We start from the raw sequence: 25,925 nt of genomic DNA, 5'->3' as shown, positions 1-25,925 counted from the left end.
GGGCAGATCTCCAGCGCCATGGAGCAGCTGCAGGAGGCCCTGAAAGTGTGCGGGGATGATGCCAATGCCCTCCACCTGCTGGCCCTCCTTTTCTCTGCCCAGAAGTACTACCAGCACGCCCTGGACGTCATCAACATGGCCATCACAGAGTACCCCGAGAACTTCAAGTGAGTTCCCTGTGGACACGGCTAGGGGCCGGCCTGCCGCAGACACTGGTGCCCGTGCGCGCCCCCACCCTGCCACATAGCCAGCCGGCGCACACTGATTAAGTGCCAACTGCATGCACAGCCCTTGGCTGGAGGATGGAGGGGGGCAGGCCCCATGGGGTCAGAGAAGGCTCTGTCATTCTGTGCCTGGAGGCATGGGGGGAGGGTGGCGTGAGTGGTGAGCTCCATGCTACAGCCGCAGGCTCTAGGGGGAACAGGGACCCCAGGGGAGACTGTGTTCACATGCACGTGCTGGAGCTGCTTCCACCTCGCCTTGGGCTCTGTGTTTGAGCCACACAGGGACACTGCTTGTGTAACCTAATCATAACCCTGGCCCAACCAGTTCAGGGTGAGTTGCTCACTCTGGCTGGGCTGGCAGAGGCCCAGTGAACCACCTCCCTGCCCCTAGGCAGGTCACAGGCATTGGGAGAAAGGGGTTCCCTCCTTCCTGAGCAGTCCTGGCCTCTCCCTCCATCCTTGGCGCTCCATATCTGCCCCCCTCAACCAGGTCACACTGCCCAAGGGCCCCTCTTTTTGGAGCAGGGTTCACGATCATTTGGCCCAGGCCATGGTGGGTGTGGCAGGGTCAGACTTTCCTGCCCCCACCTAGACACAGAGGACCCACTGCCACCCAGTCAGGACACTGGGGAACAGAAGACATGCTGGACCAGCTGTGGCAGGAAGGTGTGTGGCTCTGCAGGAGGAAGTAAGGAAGTCGGTCATCTTTTGTTTTCTGTTCTCTTCCCTAAGGCATGTGATACTGGGGACAATAGATCTTGTTCCCTTGATCCTGGGAGGCCAGGATGATGGGCGCTGGAGCATCCCTATTCCCACCATGTTCCCCCTTCGGGTCTATTTAGCACAGCCAAGGCTGTCTTGCTTTGGAGAGCAGAAAGAAGCGCAGTGCCAGCTCACTGGATGGGAGACTTACACTGGCAATGAAGACAGGCTCACAAAGAATCAGGGGAAACTGGTGGGTGCTGCAGCCATGTTAGCTGATAAAGGGAAGCCGCAGCTGACCCAGCCAAAGGAGGTTCCCTTCATGTGGGGGGCCTGGGCATCTCCTCTGTCCATCCCCAACTCACTGGCAGCAGAGCTGGCTTTCCTGGGCCTTTGGCCTCCTTCAGAGGATGCTATGGGTAGCTTTGCCTGCAAACCTTGCAGGATGACTTTGGCCTCACCAAGGCTCAAGAAGTGTGTTTTGGGAGCAGCAGGGAGCCCTTACGGTAAGCTCCCAGCGTGCCCCATTGAAGAGCAGCCCCAGTGCATAAAGCCAAGGGCGGGCGTTCCCCCTGCAGGTCAGCCCCACTGCTCCTAGTCCACACTGACCCTGTGCCCACTCTGACTCCTAACCCTTCCTGTCCTCCTGCCATCCTGTCTCCAGTGGGGCTCAGCTGCCCATGGGCCAGGAGTAAGAAGAGCTGCTGCGTGGCCAACTCTACAGAGCCCGTCCTTAGTGTTGAGGAGCTGGACCTGACCCTCAGCCTCAGCCCTGCATTTGGGAGATTACTGAAATTGAAAGTGAAATCCGTTCACTTGAAAAGGCAGATAGCTTAGGGAATACTAAAACACAGATAAAATAGTGTATGTGGCCAAGAGATGAGTTCCCTTGTCTCATTAATCCCAAGCACAGTACAGCATTACCTACTGTGTAGAAGTTTATTTTTTTACCTTCAGTGAAAATACACAAAGGACAAAGGCCCTCCTCTTCCAGTACCAATGACAACACTTTTTTCCAAGCTCCACTCTCATGAGCGTCAGGCAGAGTCTGACCCACTATCTGCTGCCAGCCATGCATGTGCTTGTGTGCGTGTGCGTGTGTGCACACAGGTGTGTGCATGTGTGTGTGTGTTTACTCCATTGTCGGTTAGGCTTGATGGAGACAAAAACTGTGCGGAGGAGAATTTTTTCTTTTTTAAAGATTTTATTTATTTGACAGAGAGATCACAAGTAGGCAGAGAGGCAGGCAGAGAGTTGGGGGGGTGTGTGGAGCAGCCTCCCTGCTGAGCGGAGAGCCCGATGCAGGGCTCCATCCCAGGACCCTGAGATCATGACCCGAGCCAAAGGCAGAGGCGTAACCCACTGAGCCACCCAGGTGCCCCTGCGGAGGAGAATCTTAGACTCCTAGAGTGGGAAGGGGTCCTGGCCCTGGCCCAGGTCAGAGTGTGTGTCATAAGAAAGAGTCCGGGCCTGGCATCTGACGTTGTTTAATGAGCAAGTCCTTTTCCCAAGTGCAGTGTTACCTGCCAGTGGAGGCTGGGAGCAGAGGGGGACAGAGCTGTCCTGAAGGAAGTGGCACAGGGAATTCTCTTACTGCCCACCTGGCCCTTCCTCAGGCCCCCAGTCCCCTAAGGGCCCTCCTGTTCCAGCATTTGGCATCTCGATGCAGTGTTTCTTCCCAGCTTTTGGGTTGAAGTTTTCTGCTGACAGAATCATGTCCCCTGGCCTAAGGTGGGGAGGCTAATGGCACTTTTTGAAAATCTGCTTGGAGCCCACAGTGTGTAGGGTGGGGAAGCTGGGTTTGGAGGGCAGCGTTCTGGCTCTCCCTCAACCCCTAGCCTACCTCAGGGGAGGCGCCTCCTGCCCCTGGGCTCTGGGGCTAGGTGAAGAAGCCCCTCTTCTCCCCAGTCTTTCACCCCCTCATCAGTAGTATGTATGCCCTGCCTTTCACGGGTGCTTCCCCCTTTCCCGCCCTCACCTTACTCAGGGGCCAACTCCCTCACCAGAGGCTTCACTCACTGAAAGTGTCGTCGCGGAGGGTGGGGAGACGTGGTCCTTGGGGAGGTTGGGGACTCCTGGTCATGAGGCCCATGGGTGTGCTTCTAGGCCACCAAGAATGCCTAGACCTGAACCGTAACAGTTGTGCCTATGCTACTGTGTCCAGGGAGATGGCTTTCACCAGATCATCTATGGGACCCTAAACCCAAAACAGGTGATAGGCCCCTCCCTGGCTCAGACTGTGTGCTTGGTTGATCTGTAGGATATCCATGCCACTCTGTGTCAGCTGTGTCCCTACTTCTGCTGGCAGAAGCCTTCTAAAGGGGTGGGTTCTGCATGAGAACAGAATGGCTCCATCCAGACACCACAAGGTCACTGCCAGGGCATCAGGAGCTCCTGCCATGGGGCTGGCAGTAGGGAGACCTCTCTGAGGTTCAAACCCAAGAAGGGAAAGTGTTTGAGTACCATCCCTAGGGTTCTTCTGGTTTATGTCACTGCAGAAAGGCCTGGGGACCCGAGCATCCCATTCTCTGAGGTGCCTTGCTCTGCAAAGCCTGCCCATGTGGGGACAGTAGGGATAGAGAAACAGGGGCAGACTCTTTATCTCGAAGCCACCATGAGTCCCTCCCTTGGAAGGTCATGAGGACCTCTGTCTTGATTGGAGCCAGCCCTAAAAGACTGCAAAACTAACTTTAAAAAAAAAAAAAATATATATATATATATATATATATATATATATATATATATATATATATTTATATATGTCTTGTCTGTCCTCCTATATTGTGAGATAATACATTTCTGTTACCTTAAAAAAAAAAACAACCCTTAAAAAAATACCTATATCTAGGAGGTTGGGAGTGGGTGTGGAAAATCCACAGGCCACAGAGCTCTGTTGGAGTGACCATAGAGCCTGACCACAGCTCTTTGTGAATAAGGCAGTTCCAGTCCCCACAGATGGGATGGCAGAGTACAGAAACCCGTGGATTAGCAGGAAATGTCATTGAGCCCATTACCGGCCAGGGATCACTGAAAAATGTCATTGCCCTTCCCTGGAGCCTGAGCTCTGCTCCTCCAGCTGCTCCCTGTGCCAAGAACAAGCTGCGTGTGGCCCCAGCTGTTGTCACAGCAGATAATTCACCTGCTGGTCCCGTCAATACCATGGCAGCAAAACAAACAACAAAAAAAATCAAAACCCCTTTACCCTGGCCTCTGTGTCCCCAGTGAGGTCTCCATGTGAGAGCCTGAGCTCCGTATGCCACCGGGAGCCCCCCAAGGCTGCTCTAACGGGTTGAGGCTTTTCAGGGGCTCTTCTCTTCTGCAGAACCTGTGCGTGCGTTGGCTCCCAGAGGCTGTCTTAGTGACGGAAGAGGCTGGCAGGCTAGTGTTGAGGGTGGAGGGAGCCAGGCACGGGGCATGGGAGTGCAGGGGGCAGGCCAGTGGGTGGAATGGAGCCCTTTCCATGCGAGCTTATCCCCACATGAGGGTCACAGTGGGTCATGCTGTCTGTCTCCTGTGCCACTTCCAGAAGCTTTCTCAAATACCAGACACGGACATCTGTCCTGCCTCCGAGTCCTGTGGTGAGACTCAGACAAAAAGAAGTCTTGCAGTCGGTTTAGAAGCATGTTCAAGGGCAGCGGGGTGTCTGGAAGGCAGCACACCCGCAGTGTGGGACCATAGCGTGGGACCCCTGTGGGCAGGGTGCGTGAAAGGCACTGAGCTGGAGGAGGGCGCCATTCCTGCAGGCCCAGGAGGCACAAGCCTAGGCAGGAAGCCCCGTGAGAGGTGTGGGAGCTCCTTAGCTGTGCCCAAGGGAGGCCACCATTCCTCCAGGCAGACAGATGACTCCTGGAGAGAAACCCAGCCCTTGTGGAGCCGAACTTCGGAAAATCCCTTGAAATTCAGGGATTAGAAAGCACAGCACAGAATACCTTGATTTCCATGCTGCAGGATGAACTTGAGTGAACGGAGCTTGGGCTTAAAAGGCAGAAGTTTAAAAGGCAGAAACGTGATGAAGCAGAGACTGATGTCCCCGTGGGGACAGTGTGAACCTGGCACCGGGCAACCAGACACCCTGCACAGCTTCCTGAAATCCTGCGGGCTTCCCACTAAGCCCTGGACACGTGTGCTGGCCGGCCTGCAGGGGGCCTCAGGGGGGCAGCAGACTCCCTATTTAGAGCTGGTTTCCAAGCCAGGCCCCACAGCGGAACGTGCGTGGTCTGGTCGTGTGCAAGCTCTGGGAGCCGCCTGCACAAGTCCCAGCACGGCAGCCGGAGGCAGCTGGGAGGCTCCGCCGGGGAGGGGCAGGAATATGGGGTCAAGGGGTACAGGCCACTGATAAGCATGGCTCCTGAAGCTGGGGCTCCAGGGGCACTGGTTTTAGGTAACAGATTCCTTGTGCTTTAGTCAGTGCGCTTGTAGTGAAGGTCACCATGGTAACCAAACAAAATTCCTCGGCTTCATGATGGGAGCTTTCCAATAACCAGCCTGTCAGTCACTGCCCCCACCCAGACCTGGCAGCCTGCCAGACTGGGTTTGAAAAACCCAGACCAGGGGTGGACTGGCGGGTGGCAGAGGAAGCACCGGGCAAGACCACCTCCTCCCGCCCCACCCTTGGGGGGTCCCGTTAGGCCCTTTTGGGAGTTTCTGCCTAGGCCAGCCCAGGTTCCCGGGGGAATTAGAAGATCCTAGGGGAAGGTGTGTCAGAACCTGGGGGGGATACCGCCCTTCTCTCAACGCAGGAATAATACGGCCCTCTCCACAAGCTGGAGCTCGCCCTGTGTAAACAAACTATCGGCACAGCCATCTCCCCCAGGAAACCTAGGCTGTTTTGGAAAATGTTTGAGCTGATAACTAGGCTAGCTGGGGCCAGACCTTGGCTGGTTCTGGTTGAGGCTAACTATGGCCTCAAGGGCACCTGTCTGATCTACCTGGGCTGCCTCACCTTCTTCTCAGGTTATTTCAATTGGTGCAATCCACTAGGTAGAAGGCTCAGAGTCCCGGGCCTGTGTTAACATTTCTGACTTAAACCCGCTGTGTTTATTGGATGGCTCTTATGAAGGACTTGTAATAGATCAAAAAGACACTTAAAATACCAACACTCCAGTGAAGGGGCTGGAATCAAAGGTATTAACACGAACAGAGTTTATCGCTTTTCTGGATTCATTAAACTTTTCTGGCTAGCAGTGGGCACCCCCCTCTCCCCGCCCATGAGGACAAGAGCCAGGGGTTAAACTTGCAGGCCCTGTGGCTGAGGGAAGTGTTAAGCCAGGCATAATCACTGGCACCAGCACTTTCTTCCCCAAAGGTCAGTTCCTCATCAGCTAAGCTGCTTTGACATTCAGCATTTCCCTTTGCCTGTGGTTCTGTGCAGCCTCCTGTGATCTTGCTCTGTGGGACACTGCAGTCAGGGGCCTCGGTCTCCCGCCGCCAGTCTGCTTAGGCTTACACAGGAGGGTCCATGACCCAGGTTGTTTGGTTTGGGGAAGAGAAGGAAAGGAAAGTATTATTTGCAGGTGGTTTGTTTGTTTGTTTTCCCCCCCAAAAAGAATTCTTAATTTGTTTTGAAGTGATTTTAGCTCCTTGTTTCCTGATGCTCACTCCCTGATCTCCCAGCCTACAACATTTGCTGGAGGCAGGCGCTGTGGCCTAGCCCCAGGACAAAGCCTTTCTGCCCCAGGGGGAGAGGGTATTCTTGCCCCTGAGGCAGGGTTGGCCTCCCTTCTGCAGTGGGTGGTCTTTGGGTCCCCAGGGTCTGCTCACTGGGCAGAGGATATAGACCTAGCCTGAGGTGTGTTTGCTTCTTGGTGATTTATACCGGACTGGGATCCTACCTTTCTTCTATCTAGGGGCCTTCTTTCTGGAAGTTCTTCCACTCCTGAATGGTCAGGGCAAGGCTCTGCAGGGTTTGGGTTCTTATCTGTTCAAGATCAGGCATTTGTGTTTGGAGAGTCATCTGGAGATAACTGGAGCTAGGCAGCAGCTGAGAGAAGCAGGGCCTGGAGGCCTGCTAGGTCAACCTTGGGTCAGTACAGATAAGAAGGCCTAGGTGCAGGCTTGCTCTCAGAAATGCCCTGAGGCTGTTCTCCCTGCGGGACCAGGGCTGTTGAAGCAAGGAGGGGCTCATTTCGGGAAGCACTAAGTTTGCTGGCTGTTGATGTTTAATACTTCAAAAGTAGTTCATCTTGAATGAATTAAGAGGAATTAACAGTATGAGCTTCAAAAGATGAGGGTCCGTAGGTCAGTTACTGCACCAGACCCAAGAGGAAATCATTGGTTTTTAGGGCTAAGAGCTGTTGTCAGGGTCCCTTCCGTATTGGGGGTTAGTCTCTAGGAAGGTGAGAAGGCTGAGCTTCCTGCTGGCCCTCTGCCTTTCAGGGAGGTCACTCCTATTGGAGTTACTTTAAAATAATACCCTCAAAGAGCATGTGTCTGACTTCAACCAGTTATTTTCCCTGGTGGAGTCTCCCAGAGGCGTGGAATTTGGAGGAGTGTGTGCAATCTATGTTGCCCTGCACCCACCTGGCTTCCTGGGCCACTGGGTAGAGCCAGGTGTTGGAGCCAGGTGACTGCAGCCTGAATGGGGGTGGTGGGGGTGACTCCCACCAGACAGCCTGTCCCCATCCTGTCCTCCCGGTGGGGCCTCTGAGCGCACTCAGCTGGGCCTCCTGCCCGACCTCCAAGTCATCACCCCTGCTAGGCCAGCCTGCTAGTTCCATTTTGCCTAGAAGCCCCCCCACCCCCCACCCCTCACCCCTGTTGGTCAAAATGGAAAACTGAACTACTCAATTGAGTACTGGATTCTCTTCTGGGTTTGTTTCCTGATTGCCTTAGATATTCTGTTTGAACTTCCCCTTGTGGGTGGAAGCACTCTCTGGAGCAGACACTGTGGCCTGTGCTCTGCCCCCGCCTCCTCCCGTGGGGGCCCCTCTGCTGGACACCCAGCATCCCCATTAGACCCTCAAATGGGTAGACCATGGGAGTGGTTTAGTCCGATGCTCTGGAGGGAAGGAGGGACCCCCACACAGCTGTTGACATCTTCCAGTCTTCGCTCCGCTTACCCTGTTTTCTTGTTCGGGGGTGTTTATTTTCTGCTCTTTACAGCCCTCCTACTTGAAAAAACTACTGGGAGAGCTAGATGGTATCTCAAGGTCAGACAGCTGGTACAGGGCAGAGAGCAGAGGCCAGAACCCAAGCCAGGTGGCGGGCTGGACAGCCCCAAGATGCTTGAACCCCACAAGCTTGGAGAATAATAATAGGAGAGTGGGGCATCCGCTTCGTGCTCTGTGGGAGGCTCTGAACTGCTCCACATGTGTTAAGTCCTGATCTCCTCAGGGACCCTGGGAGGATGAACAAACCCCATTATTCCCACTTTGAGGGCATAAGTATGCAGCTGTGTGGGATCGGGAATGGGTCAGCCACAGCAGGTGGGGCAAACCTGGATGGAGCACTTCTCGAAGCACAAGCCCCCTACTGGGCCTTTCTGCAGTTTTTCCACAGAACAGCCCCACCCCCACCCCCACCCCTGGGTGTACAGACACTATCCTTCCCATTTTACGGATACAAAACTAAAGTTCTGAGAAGGTAAAAGGACTTGCTTTAGAAACCCGGTGGCTAGAGGGGAAACCAGGGTTTGAACTTGGGTCACCTCACGTGGAGCCTGCTTTTCAGTGCCGAGTCCAACGTGGGCCACGGAGGATGGGGCCCACTTCCTGTTTCCCCATGCGGTGTGCAGACTCTGGCCTCCCCGGCCGGGGACTTAGACTTTCCAGAGGCGTGGCCGCCTGACTCAAAGAATAGCCTGCTTTTTCACTCAATTATGTGTTTTCTGTAAAAATAGAACTCTTCATTAAAACAGCACGGCACAGCCATCAGCCGGAATTACTAATTACTGTCCTTTAAAGAGATAATTCCCCCTTCTGTGCATTTGCCACACCTGCTGCCATCCCCTCCCCCACTGTGGAGAGGGCTCCCACGATGACCAGTGGCATGAGCCAGTGGCATGGGGTTGATGGGACCAGGAAGAATGGACAGTGCCATGGGACACTGCAGCCTCTCTTGGACTTCTCTGATCCCAGGAATGCCCACAGCTCCCCAGGCCTCTTTGAGCCCTTGTGGCTTGAACTCCTTCTGTTATTCAACAAAGATTTGTTGAGTGACATCAGGTCCGTCGATATGAAGATAAGAAAGACGTGGTCCCTGCCAGGCACAGAGTCTGCTAGGGAAGACTGGCAGTGATGGCATGAGCTGAGGAGACCTATCTTGTGGGGTGGCTATGTGCCAGCCACATAGCTTTTTCTTTCTTTTTTTTTTTTTTTTTTAAGATTTTATTTATTTGACAGAGAGATAGAAAGCACAAATAAGCAGAGCAGCAGGCAGAGGGAGAGAGAGAATCAGGCGCTCTACTGTGCAGGGAGCCCAATGCGGGGCTTGATCCCAGGACCAGGGAATCATGACCTGAGCCGAAGGCAGCTGCTTAACCAACTGACCCACCCAGGTACCTCAGGGCTGCCTTTATAGGGCTCTGTTGTCCTTGGTCGTCCCAGCAAGCCTTCCTGGGTGGTGCCGTTACTGTCCCGGAGAGGTGAAGGCACCTGCTAGGAAGGGGCCTGGGCGTGCACCTGCTTTGTCTGGTGCCCACGGCTGTTTCAGTATGATGTGCTCTTGTGTGCTGGGGAGTGAGCCACGGGCAAGAGGTGGGCCCTTCAGCTAGACAGCTGTGGCCGTGCTCAGGCGCTTATTGTACGTGCTGAGTGATTTTATAGGGAGCTGTTTAAAGGAACCGGAAAGGGAAAATATGGACTGATGGTGCTTACAGCCCAGGTCCTTCCTGCAGCTGCCTGTGCTCTGCACGTACTCCCCTACCACTGGGAGCAGGGTGCTGGGGGGAGTAGCCGGTGGGGGACACAAAGGAGAGACTGATCCAAGGCTCCTGGAAAAGGAGAATGGACAAGATAACCTCTGACCCCAGGACAGGGCTTGCTTAGCTCAAGCCGTCCTCACAAAAATATCCCGTTTACAAAATAATTCTTTTAAAAAATATTTTCTTTGGAAGGGCTCATGTTCACCCACTTTTGAGGAGGCTCACCCTAAGATATCTCTATGGCAGTAGGAAAAAATGATTTGTCTGTGCCTCAGATGGGAATGGCTCCAAATCTTAATCCTTTTAACAAATAATTAGCAGGCTGATCCTACCCCAGGAACAGGGGCCAAGCAGGGCCCAGGAAGTGAGGGAGTAAGCGGCAGATGCCAGGCTAACCGTGCCTCCCCCCAAAACTTCCTCCAGCAGCCCCTGGCCTGAGCGGCTGGGCAGGTGGGCAAAGATGTCCTCTGGGAACACCCAGAGACACCGGCCTCCCTGGTCTGCATCTTCCTCTCAAGGAAAAGGGCTGGCCCAGAGGCAGACAGATGCTGGCAAGGCTGAGATGCCTCATGGTCCAGCAGGGGCTGGCCCTATCCATGCTGGTCGAGTGCCTGTCTGTACCCCCAGCTGCGGGACGGTGCAGGTGACACGGGAGGTGGCCGGTCCCCGCCTTGAGCAGAGAACGACGGTAGAGGTGTGTGTGGTGGGGACACCCTTAGACACTGCCTAAGGGATCCCCAAGCCTGGCCACATGAGGTGGCCAGTGTGGACCTCCAAGCTCTGGTGGCATTCTTAGGGAAGGTGTGAGCTCCTGGAGAGTGGCCTTGTGGCCTCCCTGGGCCTCCCTACAAGGACCAGGGCACACATGCTGCTTGGATTGGGCTGTGGATCCAGGACCCAGGAATCCTTCCCATAGCCCTCCCCCCTGGGGTGGGACAGAACCCATGGTGTGTTTACATGGACTCTTGCTCCTTCCCCTTCCCCAGAGAGCACACTCACTTTCACATCCGCCTTCCGATGCAAGGCGTGGGAAGGGCCTTCAGTCCTGTAAGACCTCGGGTTTATTCCGCTTGGGCCTATACTGCTTAACAAACAGGAAAGTGCTTGCAAGAGGGGTTTCAGCCGCAGCTGCTTCACCTGGACCTGCTGGGCTGGGCCTCCGTCCATACCTTCCCATCCCTTTCCTTTCTGACACACTTCTGAAGTCCCAGGATCCACACAGAGGACCACCTGCCTTGCCAAACAGGCCACGGAGGCTTTCTGAGAGCCTTCCAGGGCACGAGGCCTGGAACCCACCCCTCTGGGTCTGTGAGGCCCGTGGCTTGGGGGCGGGGGTCCCTGCCCCCAGCCGCAGGGCTGGCCTGTGCTTGAGGACTGGGTGCAGCTGTGTGTTTCTCAGTGGCCGCATAGAGATTACTGCAGTTCCTCTGGTGGGAGATGTCACTCCTGTGTCACTGGAACCCGTGACGTGTTCCTGCTGGGTGACAGTGGAGTTGGGACTTCCGTTTGGGTTTCTCACCCCCGGTCCAGTGTGTGTCTGCTCTGAACGACATTGCCGTGTGGGGTCAGCAGTATGGCCGCTCCTCTCCCAGGGTGGCTCCCGTTGGGGAGCGGTCAGGGGGCCCACAGATGCCCATGTTCTAGGTCTTCCTGTGTCAGGGCCACTGCTTGGTGGGACTTCCGGCTCTGCCTGGGTGACTGTCCTCCAGGTGGAAGACCCTGAGTCCTCTAAGAAGCCAGATGGCTTCATGTCCCATCCAGGCCCCGTTAAAACCCAGCTTCTAGACAGCTGAGAACAGACTCAGCCAGCATGTTGCTTGCTGTGAGGCACCATAGCCTGCTCTGCAGCGATGAGGCATTGAGCAAACAGAGTCCTCCCCTCCTTCCTAAGCAGGACCCAGCCATGGGACGTGGTGGTGCCAGAAATCAGCTCTGATTTAACACAGATCACGAGACCCTGAATGTGCTGGTTGTAATGACCCAACTCCCCCCACAACTAAGTAGACACTGCTCAGCTCTGTGTCAGGCACTGGAGAGGCAGGGAGGACCGTGCTGCGGCGGGAAGCAGGGCCCTGGACAATGAGTCCTTGCCCCCCTGGGGGGGATGCGTGGCAGGACACAGGACAGGATAGACAATGGTTTTACCATCTGTAGGCATGACTGGCTATAGACCATTTCTAGATTATCTGAATTTAAAAACGCTCGATAGGAATGTGTCTTTGAACTCAGAAGCCTATGTGGCAAAAAAAAGATAAGCATATATAAATAGATAATGTGTATAAATAGATAATATCTAGAGGTATGGATTGTGTAATTAAGTGCTAAGGAAAGACTCCTGAATATTCAGAGAAGGGCAGGGGTGGTCATGCTGCAGCTTCTCTGAGGAGGGCTAGAACCACCGAATTAAAATAGTGGGCTTTTGCAGAGTCTCAGAATCCTTTCTTCCGGTGATGTTTTGGATCCATTTGGTATATGAAACAGGCCTGCCAGAGGCTGGACTGGCTGAAGGGGTGGGGAGCCCAGGCTTGCCCTTCATATCCCCTGGCCCCCATCGCCAGCAGCTTCCCTGAAGCCCTGCCTGGAAGCACCGTTTTCCATGAACCCCCAATGTGTGCTGGAAAGTGTTGCCCACCAGCCACAGTAACACACCAGCACTCACAGGCTTCTCCGACTGTCGTGGGAAGAACCAGGCCCCCCCATGCATCCTGGCATACAGGATAGGGAGGGTGTCCTGTACCGCGACAGAGGAGTGGAGGGAGCCCAACGATGAATTAGAGGCATGCCGCCAGGTGTGCAGATGACGAAGTACAACACAGTGAAGAGTATCCTGGAGGGGCATGTGTACGGCCGCCATGGGGACACACAGGTAGTCCGAGGGTGACCTCTGCTTAGGAGCTGGCCGGCAGTTGGAGGGAAGGGGTGAGTCCCAACAATGGCGATGATGTGCAGAAGGGCACAGATGAGTCCAGGAGCCTGTCCCCCAATTCAGGTTGTTGCTAATACCCGTAGGAGCAGCACACGGGCGCCCCAGGAGGAGCGGCAGGAATGGAAGGTCGCAGTGCAAAGGCACTTGAATTGATGTCTCGGACAGTCTGGGTAGGGTTCTTTGTTGAGGAAGATCCCTCTTGGCAGTGCTCAGCTGTGAGACTAAGGAAATCTCAGGAGCTAATCTGGAGCCTCCAGGATCCAGGATCCGGGAGGGAAGGATCCGACCAGAGGGTAACTGACTGTTGGAGCGCTTGCCCCAGCCCAGAAAGGATGTGGTTTGGTTGAGAAATTCCGCGCTAGGTCACTCACGCTAAAGGAATGTCAGCAGCCACGAGGATAACAGCCTGTGTTGGTAGAAGTCTCCGTCTGCCAGCTCAGCTTGCAGTCACTTATGTTCTAGGCACATGGTGTGGTCCGGTCTGCCACTCACACTGGCCCTCGGGGACACAGGAGGGGGAAGGGGCCGAGCAGAGAGGAGCTGAGGAGGAGCCATCGCAGGGGAAGGCTTCCGGGCTGGTGTGCCCAGGGAACTGTCCCGGGAGCCAGCCTAGCCCAGCCCCGAGTGGCCCTGCCTGGATGTTCTTTTCTTGAGCGTGGATGTGTCCTGAGTCTGCAGGAAGGGGTTTTCACTCCTCATGGACAGCTGCTCCAGCCTCTGGCTCCTGCCCCTTCCCAACCCACCCCACCTCACCCTACCCCACCCTCCTTTTCATCACAGGCCAGCCCCAGCAGGATCTCTGATCTCTACCTTCCCTGCACTGAGTCTGAACTACCTGATTATCTGGGCACCGTGTCATCTTTAGCACCAATATATTACCTTGAAGGCGGAACTGTGTCTTCTACTCCAGATTCCTAAAGCGGAGGCGCCTAATACTTGCAGAGTGTTGGACCCTTGCAGAATCCGGGAAGGGAGGGTAGGGATGGCAGGGCTGGTTCTCATTGCACTAGGATGCAGAGACCACATTCCTGCCCGGGCCTGTGCAGTCCATGTGGTGGGGACCACGCTTTCTGCCCTCAGGGCCTTGTAAGCCAGCCAGTTAGCAGATTTTCTAAGAAGGGCACAAGGCAACCTCAGCGTCTGGGAAGGTGGAATTTAAGGTCAGACTTGAGAAGGGACGAACATGGAGAGGTGAGACTGGAAAGCAGTGGGAGGATGGGGATGCTCCAAGTAAGGGAGAAGATCAGAGTGGCAAGCTCCCAGGCGGAGGCTGGCCTCCCCATCCGGTGCCTGCAGCCTCAGATCACAGGAAGCACACTCAGCCGCTGCGAGGGCCTGCATGCCAGCCTCAGATGGGCCGGCAGAAGCAGCGGGCAGTGATCAAGTACAGGGCCTGACAGTCATGTGCATTTGTCCAACAGCGATGCCAGGATGAAAAGGGCCTCACTGCTCCCCACCCGGTGAGAACCAGAGTCACAGCCTTGTTTGGGTCTCAGTGGCTCAGCCAAGTTCACATGCTGCCCAGGCAGCTGGTGTGCATCAGGGTGGCTGGCAGGACGCACGGTATAAAGAATCCAGGACTTCCACTGCCGTTAGTAAATGGCCACTGCCTTGAATTTCCTAACCCCAGCTGCCTTGACCCACCCTCCCCTGGGACTCGAGGACTCCCTGACAACTGAAGGGCCAACACCTGGCATGCAGGATGCCCAGACCCTCTGCCCTGGTTCTGAGGAGCAGTGTTCTGATGGTCTCTGCTGTGTCCAGGGCAGAGGGAGGAAGCAGTTGGCCTCCCTCCTGTGGTCTGCCTTCTGGTGGGGCCAGCCCCTTCCCTCTCCTCCCAGCCCCCATCAGGGCCACATCCCCACATCACACACCATCCTGACCTCAGAAGACTCCCAGTTTTCAAGTTGAAAGAGGTTCTGAAGTGGTTCTCTTGCTTTGCAGAGTGGCTGTGTTCTAAACGACAACCAGATAGGATCTGGTGGCACTTTAAGCCTATTGCACATATAAGGGGAGCTGGCTATTTTAGGAAATCCAGTGAAGGATTCTTTGATAAAGTAGCACATGACTAATGACTGTCCTCATGTATCCAGGGTCAGCAAACAGTCTGCACTTCAAGTGAGATGTTAACTGAGCACTTACTGTGTGCTGGCAAGGTCTAAAGCAGAATTCTGCCTTTTAGGGGCCCTTTCTTTGCCAGTTCCTTGCTTAGCTTCATTTCTTGATTAAGAGTTGCCTTCTGGGACTGTCTCTTGTATATGGGGGCCACTGGGGAGCGTGTAAATACAAGGATGGCCACACAGTCATTGAGGACAGTGCATGCTGTGGGTGTGGGTAGGAGGAACAAATGAGACTCGTAGCCACACTTGACAGTGCTTCAGAGGCTGGTCAGGAGGGTCTGGGATGGGGGCCAAGTGGATGTGGGGGACCGGCAGAGTGATGGGGCAGAATGCCTTGGGGTCCTAGCCTGGAGAAAAGTCAGGGGCAAGGGAGCCCTTGCAGCAGCGTGCTAACTGCTGCCGTCCCTCCCTGCAGCCTGATGTTCACCAAGGTGAAGCTGGAGCAGGTGCTGAAAGGCCCGGAGGAAGCCCTCGTGACCTGCAGACAGATGCTGCGGCTGTGGCAGACCCTGTACAACTTCTCCCAGATGGGGTGAGTGGCCGACATCGTCTCCGGGGTTGCCCATGGTGTGGATGGCCACATTGGCGGGCGGTGGTTGCCAAGGCAACAACCCACAGCTGAGTGGCTATGATGCCTGGGGTGGTGACAGTATTTGAATCAGAGTCTGCTCCTTACTGCTCCTGGGGCCTTTCATATCCAAAGGCTAATTTTAACCTTTTTGACAGTCCTCTGCAAGGACAAAAAGAACCATCTCAGGAAGCGGAAGTTCAGAGGAGTAAGAAGAAGTCATTACTGAGCGTCTGGGCCAGGCTCTGGGATGGTTGCTCCTATCTTAAACACTGTCAGATCTTAGCCTCAGCCCAGGAGGGAAACTGAGAGTCCAAGACCCTTCTAGAATTTTCCAGAGTCACTCACCTGCTTCATGGTAGTGCTGGGGCTTGAACCTGGGTACTCTGAGTCCCAGCCATCCTGAGCCCAGCGCTTCTTCCTGGCTCCATTTGGAAGCTAGAAGAGGAGGGGGAAGCTGAGTTCCTGAAGGGCCTGCTCCACCCACCCTCCCCAACTCACACACCGGCTCCACACATCCTGTCTCCTACCATAGCGCCCAGCCTGGGCTCTAGGTTTTTCCTGGGTCAGAGTAGGCACTCTAGTCCAGGTTGAAGCTGCTGAAAGTCTTTGCTCCAATCCCCTCAGACACTGTGCAGCCCAAAGCAAAAAAAGGGCTTTGTGCCAGGCCCATGCACATAGTCCTCCTGTCCTCTGGTGCTGACTCCCTTCCCTTCCCTGAAATTGCTAGCTGTGTCCTCTCCCGGAAGACCCCCTCTGACAGATGTGTTTGCATTTTCACAGGGACCAGAAGGCTTTCGCAGTCCCCCAGAGGCATGTGTCTCTAATGGTGAAATTTACAGAGGGGGCCCCAGGCTAATCCAGGGGGGTTAAAGCAATCCCTGGGCAAAGTAGGGTCTGCCTCTCTTTGAAGGCCTTTGAAAGGCCTGGGAGATTCCAGGGCAGAGCAGGACCCAGTGAGTAGAAGCTGCCAGTAGGAGGCTCTGGGGTGAGGGACTTTCCAGAAAGGGAATGGGGAGCTTTCTGGCAGCTGGGTGATGTGGGGGTGAGGCCCAGACTCTGGTGTGAGGGGACCTGCCCTGAGAGGCCCCTTGCACAGCTAGCTGCTCACTGGCAGCAGCTACGTTGGCAGGTCAGCAGTCCGGCTCCCCTTACAAAGAGGAGCTGTCCTTGAAGGCGGCAGGGACTCCCCATCGGCTGGGTGGCTGGTTGCCTGCCCATCCAGGAGGCCTTGGTGGGGTCCCCCCGAGCTGTGTTCTGCCTCCAGGCATAGGGGCCCCCTCCAGGCAGCAGATCTGTGGGGCTGCCCCCATGTTCTCACAGGGGCTGGGGCTGTAGGATCACACTGGGGTCGCTTTATATCACCACCCACACACTCGTCTCTGATATGAGGGCCCAGTGGAGCTCCTCCTAGGTTCCCCAGGCACCTCTTTCGGGGAACCTCCTGCAGTTCCCCACTCAGGTCAGGTAGGGCTCAGGCAGGCCAGCTTTCTGTAGTCACATTGCTAGGACCAGAGGGCGGGATCCTGTACCCTTCCTGGCTTTCCCCAGAATAGGGAGCATGGTTTCTGAACCTGGAGCCACAGAGCAGAAACTAGAACTTGTGAAATCTGGTTTGGGGCAGCTGAGGACAGAGGCCAGAATCCACAGCCTGAAGGTCTGGCCTACCTGTCCAACCCAGGTGCCCTCCTTCTCTGCTCCACCCTGGCCAGCTCACACCCCTCAGGCCCCGCTCAGATGCCTTCTTTCTCGGAGCCTGCAGTCACCCAGCCTCTGACCCTTTTATCTCAATGCTCTTGGACTAGGTCTTTCTAAGTGTTAATCGTGGACGCTCCCTCCTGCCTGGCCGCCAGGTTCTTTAGAGCAGGAGCGATGCTATATCTTGGCCTAGACCCAGGTGGCAAAAGGTCCCTGAGATGGGCTGTTTCTGGAGCCCTTGGAGTGTCCCCGTCAGGGGCTGGGAGAGCAGGTGGGACAAGAGGCTGTGGGTGCCTGGCACCTGCCTCTGTCACCTCCCACACTCCTCACGGAAACCTCGTGAGACCGACCTCCCCCGCTGATTACTGCACACACTAAGCAAAATGAGAAAACTAAGACTCAGAAGGGCTAAGTAGCTTTGCTGAGGGTCCCACAGCTGAGGAGGGGTGGCCTGTGTTTCTGGCTCCTCGGCACCACACTCAAGTGCCTCCGGGAGTGGAAGAGGATGGGGAGGAAAGGCCCCAACTGGGACCTACTGTGTTTTGTGGGTGGTCTCCTCTAATGTCCACACAATGGCTGTGCACCAGCAGGCCCAAGTTCAGGCCAGCATGAGCCCGAGTTTAAATGGCAGGCATGGGGCCCTGGCATTCTTGCTGGGACCAACGTCTGGGCGCCCCAGTGGAGGGAAGAAGCCTCTGGCCCCAGGACTTGGTTTGCCTTCTCTCCTGCCATTTTCACCTTGGCCTTTCTCCAAGCTTTTCCCAGGCAGCAGGTTCAAGGGCGACCCCAGAACTGGGCAGAGCGCCTGGCGGCAATGGGCACAATAGACTGTGCTACCTTTCTGAGCTGGCAGCTCTCCGACCTTCCAGTCTGAGAAAAGAGGAGCCTCTCTATGGTGTGGGAGCTTCGAGGACCTGGGGAATTGGGGGCAGGGGAGATGACCATGCTTGTGTACCTGGCTCTTCCGGGCATGGGGTGAGGAACACCTTCCTTCCCTGGGATGTGGGCTGGGGGCATTTCTGGTAGCCCATGAAGACCAGGCTTTCCTTGGGAGACAGACCTTGGTGCCTGCTCTGTGCCTGGCATTCTGCTAGACACTGTGAAAGCAGCAGGAGGTAGCAGAGACCTCCTGCTGGCCTGGGGCGCTTCTAGCATCACACACTTCAGAGGAGGGAGAATTTCGAACGTGCTGCTGGCAGCATGCTGATGGAGTGCAAGGGAGGAAGGGCACGGGAGCCACAGAGGGCTTTCTGGATGGATGAAGGGCACTGGGCTGAGTTGTAAATTATGGAGGGTTTTGGGTGGATCAGAAGAACAGCGAGAACATTCTTGGTGGCAGCAGCATGAGCAAATGTTAGCCGTGGGGATGAAATGTGGTAGCATTGAGGAACAGCGGGGAGACTGATGACCCCACAGGCACATGTTGGCAGCGTGTGTGTGTGTGTGTGTGTGTGTAGATGTGCTGAGGATTCACAGCATGTCAGTGTAGCTACTAGAGTGACCCAGATTCTAGAACCCCACACCTGAGCTCTGATCTGTTCTGCCACTCTGGTGGTCCTTTCTAATGGTCCCGCTTTGACTCAGTTCCCTGCCCTGAAATCAGCCTCAGAGTTGGCCTGGCACAAGGCTCCCTTATTCTTCCTGCCAGCCCTCCGCCTCACCAGGGCCTGGCCTTCCCTTGCCTTTCAGAGGCCTGGAAAAGGATGGGAGCCTCGGCGAGGGCATCACCCTGAAGAAGCAGAGCGGCATGCACCTGACTCTGCCCGACGCCCATGATGCAGACTCCGGTAAGAACGTGCCTGTGGGCGGGCGGCTGTCTATGTGGGTTCATGGCTCACTCTCGGCCCGAGCACAAGTGGGGAGAGTGGCATCGCCCCGCCTGGCCAAACCCACCCTGCTCCCAGGCAGCTGCAGCCCCAGAGCCTGGTTCTGAGGAGCTAAGGAGCTGCCGTCGGGCCCCTTTCTGGCTGACTCTGGGGTGGGAAGTGAGCAGCTAGAACAGGCAAAGGAGGGACCCTGCCTCCTGGGTGGGGGTGCAGAGAGGAGAGCCCGAGCAGAGAGACGTCTGTGGAGCCCAGAAACCATCTCCCTGGAGGCTAAGCTTGAGGCCAGGGTCTACTACTAAAGTGACCTTAGTAGATGGAGTCAAGTAGGAAGGAATGAGCTGAGCTTTGATTTACAACTCTAAGCTCAAAGTGGACTGTTTCAATGAGGATACAATGAAAGCAGAATAGCCAAGGCACAAGAAGAACAGGTCACAGAACAGAGCACGAAGGAGTTGTGTTTGTGGCATTGCTCCTTCTGTCCACTTGCGGATGTGAGCCGAGTGCGCCTTTGTTGTCCCTGACTGAGCTGGACTGCCCCGGGCCGAGCCCCATACCTGACTCGGGGGCACATCCGAGGGGCACTGGGCTGACTGCAGAGCTGCTGACTCCAAAGCAGAGATGGTGAAGGGGGGCCCGGCACCCTTGCGGAGAAGAGGGGATGAACCATGAGCAAATGATTAGGCTCCATGGGCGCTCATCTTGGAAACTGAGACCATCTGGGAGTGTTCCGAGGTCTCCTGAGTTTATTGGAGCCTTTATTGCCCCAGCTAGGGGGAGAAGAAAGGGCTCGTGTTTCATCTGCATGTGAAGTGTAAAAATGTCAACAGCCACATATCCTGAGCAGGGACCAGAGTCACTCAGAGCTGCCCGGGTGGGGTGGGGGGCGGGGTTCTTCAGAGCCACAGGGGCCTGCCGAGCTGCTTCTACTCAAGGATTTGGCTCAGCACAGCCTTGAATGGGACCTTTCTGTAGAAGAAGTAGTAATGTGCATCTGGGAAAAGAGAAAGCAAAGAGAGAAGGGAGAAGAGAAAAATCCTTCAGTTTCACCCCCCAGACCATAGTAATGGCCTCTAAGATCTTTCTTCCAGGCCATTTCTTTGTACCCTTGTTTGTACAACCCTTGGTTGTACCCTTTTATGGCTTTTTTTCCCCCCCAACTGTGTGCCGTGAGCACCCTTCTCCTTCCAGCTCCGTGCCTCTGTGCCATTCGTGCGATGGCCGCGGGGTCTCAGACAATTAGCCCTGCGTGGATTTTGAATCACCCCCTGTTGTTGGACATCCGGGTCATTTCTGATCTTAGTGTTACAGGCACTTTGGCCAGCATCCAGGCCTGTCTTCTTTAGTGATCGACTCCTCGGAGTGGGCTTGCTGCCCAGCTGCCCATTCTGAGCGACTCATCCCAGTCGTGGCTGAGGGGCCAAGGAGGGCCCTTCCCCGTGCATCCGTGAGCTGGTTCATGACTACTCAGCCGCCTCTCCTCTCGTTCGGCAGGCTCACGGCACGCATCCTCCATCGCAGCCTCCCGGCTGGAGGAGGCCATGTCGGAGCTGACGGTGCCCAGCTCCGTCCTGAAGCAGGGCCCCATGCAGCTGTGGACCACATTGGAGCAGATCTGGCTCCAGGCTGGTGAGTGTCCCCCTGCCCCAGTGACACCTACCACCTGCCTGCAAGCCTCTCAGAGCCGTGTCCTGCTCTGGAGTTGTGGGGGCTGGTTCCTGGGGCTGTGAAGACCCCTGACAAGGCCTATGTAGACCGCAGTGCTCACAGAAAGGTTTAAGGATCCGGAACCTGGAGCTCTGGTTTCAGCTCGCTCTTCTTTGCTTGGTCCAAGAAGAGTCACTACATTTGTCTGGCTGTGGGTTTCTTTCTCTACCACATGGGGACAGGGCCTGCCTGGGGGGAGGCTCCCCAGCAGCAAATACAAATGTAAGAAGATTTTAAGAAAGACAGTGCTCTTAGCTCAAATACAGGCCCCGTCCATCCTTCTTGCCCACCCTCCCCTGAGTAAAACTAGCTCAGACCCCAGAAAGCTCATGGAATTGCTGGAGAAGAGATGAGGTCTGGGGGTGTAGTTCACGATGGTAGAGGGCTGGTAACCCTGAGGTGGCCATTCAGGTGACAGTCCCTCTTGATAGGTAAGGGCATCACTGCTGGCATGGAATGTGAGGGTCAGTTACTACTGGGGACACAGACAACCTTGGGATCACCCACGGCTGGGTTCTAATGCCAGCTCCCTAGGGCCCGTCCTGATCTAAAATGAGCTCATGATTAAAGCAGTTGGTACCATGTGGGGCACATAGTAGGTGCTCAGGGAAGTTCCTCCCCGATTTTCTGGTTACCCTGATGGGAGCCCATCTCTCCCCAGGGGCTGGCACCTACACTACACCCCCCACCTCCATGGGAGACGCAGAGGAGGCTGCAGGTAGAAAGTTCCTGAGCCAAGCAGACATTGCAAGTTAGAGGCAGAAAATGGTTCACTGGGAATCTAAGGCTTTCCACTCCCTGGATTTCACATATGGCCCCATTACCATGCAGTCCTCCGCCTACTCTCCCACCCGAGGTTCTGAATCTGGGGAAAGAAATTCCCCAGGTTGCACAGGCTAAACAGGGAAGCATTTTAATAATGCAAACATGGCCCCAGTTAGCGTATCAGGGTCCCTTAGGAGGCTAGGAATATGTGAAGGTCATGCTCCCCAGCCAGCTTGTTGTGTCCTAAGTGGCAAGAGAAAGGTTGAAACTCCAGAGGGATATGAAGCAAGCCCTCCCCTTAGGCAAGCAGCCCCCTGTCTTCTTCTAAGACAAGGAGCCAGCCCGGCTCCCAAGAGGCACACTGGAACCCCAGCCCGTCCATGTGCCTGGGGTAGAAGGCTGCGCCCACACGGGGCCGTCACCATGTGGATCAGTGAGGTGGTGATCAGATCCCGGAGTTGTGCGTTGTCTACTCTGGAACTCCCAAGGTCTTTATTTTATTGCTGTGCGGTGTCTCCTACCAGCAGCAAATGAACATGTGTTTGCATTCCACAAGCCTACTTTCCATGGTTCAGGTATGTGGCTTTATGCTCGGGGTGCTAGTATAGTCTCGTAACTCCAGGAAGGTTAACTTCCTGAAGCTTGTAATCAGGCGTGGGAATTATCAGTATAAATACATGTCCTTCAGTAATTTGCACATTAGCCTTTCTTCTCTGGACGTTATCCTAAGATATTCAGCCCCAGGAAAACTCTTGAGAACAAAATCTGAATGCTTTGAATGTGGTGCCAGGTAAGGGTTGGGCAGTGTGGTATCAAGAAACAGATTTGGGGGACGCCTGGGTGGCTCAGTTGGTTAAGCAGCTGCCTTCGGCTCGGGTCATGATCCCAGCATCCTGGGATCGAGTCCCATATCGGGCTCCTTGCTCTGCAGGGAGCCTGCTTCTCCCTCTGCCTCTGCCTGCCATTCTGTCTGCCTGTGCTCACTCTCTCTCCCTCTCTCTCTAACAAATAAATAAAATCTTTAAAAAAAAAAAAGAGAGAGAGAGAGAGACAGGTTTGGGTGTGTGTGACCGATCCAGAATCGCAGGGACTTCTGCAAGGTAGACACTTTGTTGTCCTTTCATAACAATTCAGAGATGGTGCCCTTGACTGGGATGACAGCTCTGCTCTCCTGGTCCAGGGACCCAGGTTCCTTCCATTATGTGGGCTCTGTTCTCTATGGGGTGTCACTCTCACCCCTGTGGCCCATTCACCTTCAGCACATTCACCTTCCAAGGCATAACTAGCAAGAGTAGAAGGGGACAGTCCCTCCCTGAAAGGATTTAGTGTGAAATTTGCATACATCAGTCTCCATCATGATCCATTGGCCAGAACTTCGTCACATGACCACACTTAGCTGCAGAGAACTCTGGGAAATATCGCTCTTCTGGATGTCTGTATGCCCTATGAAAAAGGGGCTCTGTCATTATCGGAGAAAGGGAGAAGAGACTGAGGGACGCCTGCCACATCCAGAAAGGGAAGTAAGAAAGTGTCCCAGGATTTCCCTTCTGAGCGTCGGAGGATTCCGGAGCGTCTGCACTCCAGAAGCCATCAGCAGCAAGCATGTGCCGAGCACTTAGGGAATGAAGGGCTGCTGCGACCACATCCCTGAGGCAAAAACTTCTCCCTAACCTCGTCCTACCTGACCTAGGCTGAGAGTGTCCTCACCAGCATCCCTACCCCCACCCACCCCAACTAATGATTCCAGCCCCTACAGCAAATGCGCAGGAAGGGAAGAATGTCCTCCTTTTTCATTTCTGAAGGTGCTCGTCCCCCAGCTTTCATTCAGGATGAATCACACCCTGGACTATTGCAGCCCCATCAGTCCCCCCACTTAGGTTGGGAGATGGTACCCTTCGTCTCCCAGCTCTTGTCCTTCTGCCTGCCCTCACCAGGCCTCTGTCCTATTCCAGTCAGATGTGACAAACATCACAGGGGGCTTCCCCTTGAGAGAGGAGTCCCAGGAATGTTGCCTCTTTGGCAGCGGGTCCGTGTGATCATGGCACAAGGCCTCACAGATGCCCCCATGTCCACATGTCAAGAGGTGCCTTTTGGAAGAGCAAGATGGCCCACCTCCCTCTGACACTGCAGCTCGTGTCTCTGGGAGCTAATAGTGTGCTGGAGGGAGGGAGAGAGATGTAAGGAAGGGTTCCCGTGCCCTGGAGGTCCAGGGCATTCCTAGGCAGCCATGGGCTTTCACTCGGTCCGGGGCAGCTGACCTGAGTCTCGGCTCCCAAATGCCAGATTCACAGTGTCTGGGCACTGGGCACAGAGCCGCAGCTGCTAAACAGATGCGTCAAGCAAGAGCCAGTACAGCCCCCCGTCCAGGCTGGATCTATGCCCAGAGAGCCTGTAGGATGGGCAGAGCACCTGTGCCCAAGGCAGCTCAGAGTGGGGACCACCTATGGAGACAGTCCTCAGGAGGTCCTGGGCACGGGTAGGTAAAAGCTACCCTGGATGTGAGCTGGGCAGACTGGGGAACTGGGGTGGGGTGGCCGGAGCTGAGCCAAAAGATCATCTTCATCATAAAATTATAGTCAAGGGAGGGGCGCCTGGGTGCTCAGGAAGACATTCACATGTCCGACTCAGTTTCAGGTCGTGAACCCAGGGTTGTGAGATCGAGCCCCGAGCCCCGTGTCAGCGCAGCTTAAGATTCTTCCTCTCAAAAAAAGGGGAAAAGATCCTCCCTCTCCCTCTGTCCCTCCCCCACCCTTACTCTCTCTCTCTCCCCCCTCCCCTCTCCAAAAAAAGAACTACAGCCAAGGGAGCAGCTCTGCCTTACTCTTGGTCCCACATGCTCCTCTTGTGCTTTTGTTCCCTCACCTCTCATGCCTTTCTTCATCTTCCCTCACACTCCCCTCCATCCCCGCTCCCCGCCCTTCTTCCTCCTGCCTTCTGTGCCTTCTTCCCACGTCCCCTCTTCCCTTGCTTGGGCTTTTTCTTCTTCTCTTCTCAGCAGCACCCCCACCTCCCAGCTGCCTCTCGGGGATAGGAAGTTGCGAGCCCAGGCCCTGCAGCTTTGACTCCCTTGTGGCTGGAGGAAGATTGGGCCCCTCTCTGGGTCCCTGAGGTGGAGGGTCTCTGACCACCTGCAGAATGCCTTTAGACCTTTGGATTCTCTCTTATTCTCTTGGTTCCCTAGCTGCCTCTCTCCTTCCTTGTCTGCCTCTCTTCCTTCTCCTTTATTCTGGGTGTCCATATGTCCTGAAGGTCTGCTCTGTGGGGAGGACGCTTGTGTCCTTTAGGGGGCAGTTTTGGTGATCCTCTCTGGAGTTCAAGGCTAGCTAAGGGCCTAACCTTAACTTCCTGAGCTTCCCACTGAGGTGCCTCTGCCTTTAGCCTGGGTGCCCCTCCTTTCTGAGGTCTTACGGAGGGTCTTCAGGAAGCACCTCTCACGCAGGGAGGCCCCTGAAAGGCCGCAGACCTGACCCTGAGCCCTCCCTCACCTGCCCCTCTGCTCAGGAGGAGACCCCGGGGCAAGGCCCTCCCTGCCAAGAGTGTGTGCAAACAGCCCATCGAGAGTGGGTTCATCCCCCGTCCTGGGGGTGCGATGGGGCTTGGTTCTGACAGAAAGACTGGAACCAGCTCTGGGTGCAGGGTTAGATCAGGATGCCTCAGAGAAAAAAATAATAAAAGGGACTGTTGCAAAGCTCCAGGGAACAGATGTTTTCCATTTGGAGCCTGCCCCGAGCAGCACAGAGGGGGGCGGGTGGAAGAGGGAGGAAAGCTGGGACACAGAGGCAGGAGGGGAGGTCAAGGGTAGGCAGACAGGAAGATGAGAGAAGTGGGGAAATCGGGATGGAGGGGGAGAGAAGGCGCTGAGGGGAAGGGAGAGGCCCCTCCGTGCTGGGGACAGCAAGGGTTGTTTGCCAGGGTGGTGGCCCGGACTGTGAGAAGCCAAGTCCGGTAACCGGGAATACTGCTCCAGCCCTGGCTGGGAAGAGGCCGGGATGGGTGGGTACCTTGGGGCCCCAGCAGTTAAGGCCGGGAGGTCGAGAAATCAGGGCAGTGGACGGGCACGGTGCCACGTGCGGCTCCTGCTGGAGCTGATGCTGGCTGGCTGGGGAGCACCATGTTTGGTAAAACAGTTGCCCGGGGACGCTGAGGCTGGGAAGAAGGGGTGCCCTGCAGCCCCCAGATCTGTGGGTCTGGCTGCAGGGCAGAGGCCCCGCCCTGGAGGCGGAGTGTGCCAGGGACTGTGTGCAAGGCGGCCAGGAGCCCTCAGGAGACCTCACTTCTCTGGCTCTGTTCTGTGTCATCTGGTTTCCTGCCTAACTGGTAATGAAGTCCATCGGACCAAAGCAGCCCTACCTATTTTTCCGGGCATGTTCTTTGGTGTGTGGCTAGCCCAACAAGGCCCAGGGACCCGAGGAAAGAGGGAGGTGGGGATCCCTGTAATTGAAATCTGTTGATATGAAGGCACTAGGAGGAGCCCCCAAGGGAGAGACGAGAAACAGCCTCCAGAGACAAGGACTCAGAAGGCAGGCCAGAGA

The 25,925-nt window shown here is 55.5% G+C and overlaps 1 protein-coding gene across 4 annotated transcripts in view; it reads left to right on the top strand.

Annotated features, from left to right (window-relative positions):
* TTC7A (tetratricopeptide repeat domain 7A) overlaps positions 1–25,925 on the top strand; it is a 113,073-nt gene that overhangs the window by 72,316 nt on the left and 14,832 nt on the right. For all 4 annotated transcript variants that reach the window (XM_059134546.1, XM_059134545.1, XM_059134547.1 and 1 more), the window contains 4 exons: positions 7–167; positions 15,248–15,364; positions 18,788–18,885; positions 20,416–20,550. In XM_059134546.1, the coding sequence (XP_058990529.1) occupies positions 7–167; positions 15,248–15,364; positions 18,788–18,885; positions 20,416–20,550 (511 nt within the window). The remainder of the gene's footprint in view (positions 1–6; positions 168–15,247; positions 15,365–18,787; positions 18,886–20,415; positions 20,551–25,925) is intronic.

Source organism: Mustela lutreola, chromosome 9, assembly GCF_030435805.1.
Source record: "Mustela lutreola isolate mMusLut2 chromosome 9, mMusLut2.pri, whole genome shotgun sequence".
NCBI classification, from domain to species: domain Eukaryota; kingdom Metazoa; phylum Chordata; class Mammalia; order Carnivora; family Mustelidae; genus Mustela; species Mustela lutreola.
Note: the sequence above shows the minus strand (reverse complement) of the source record. Positions and strands in the feature narration are given on the sequence as shown.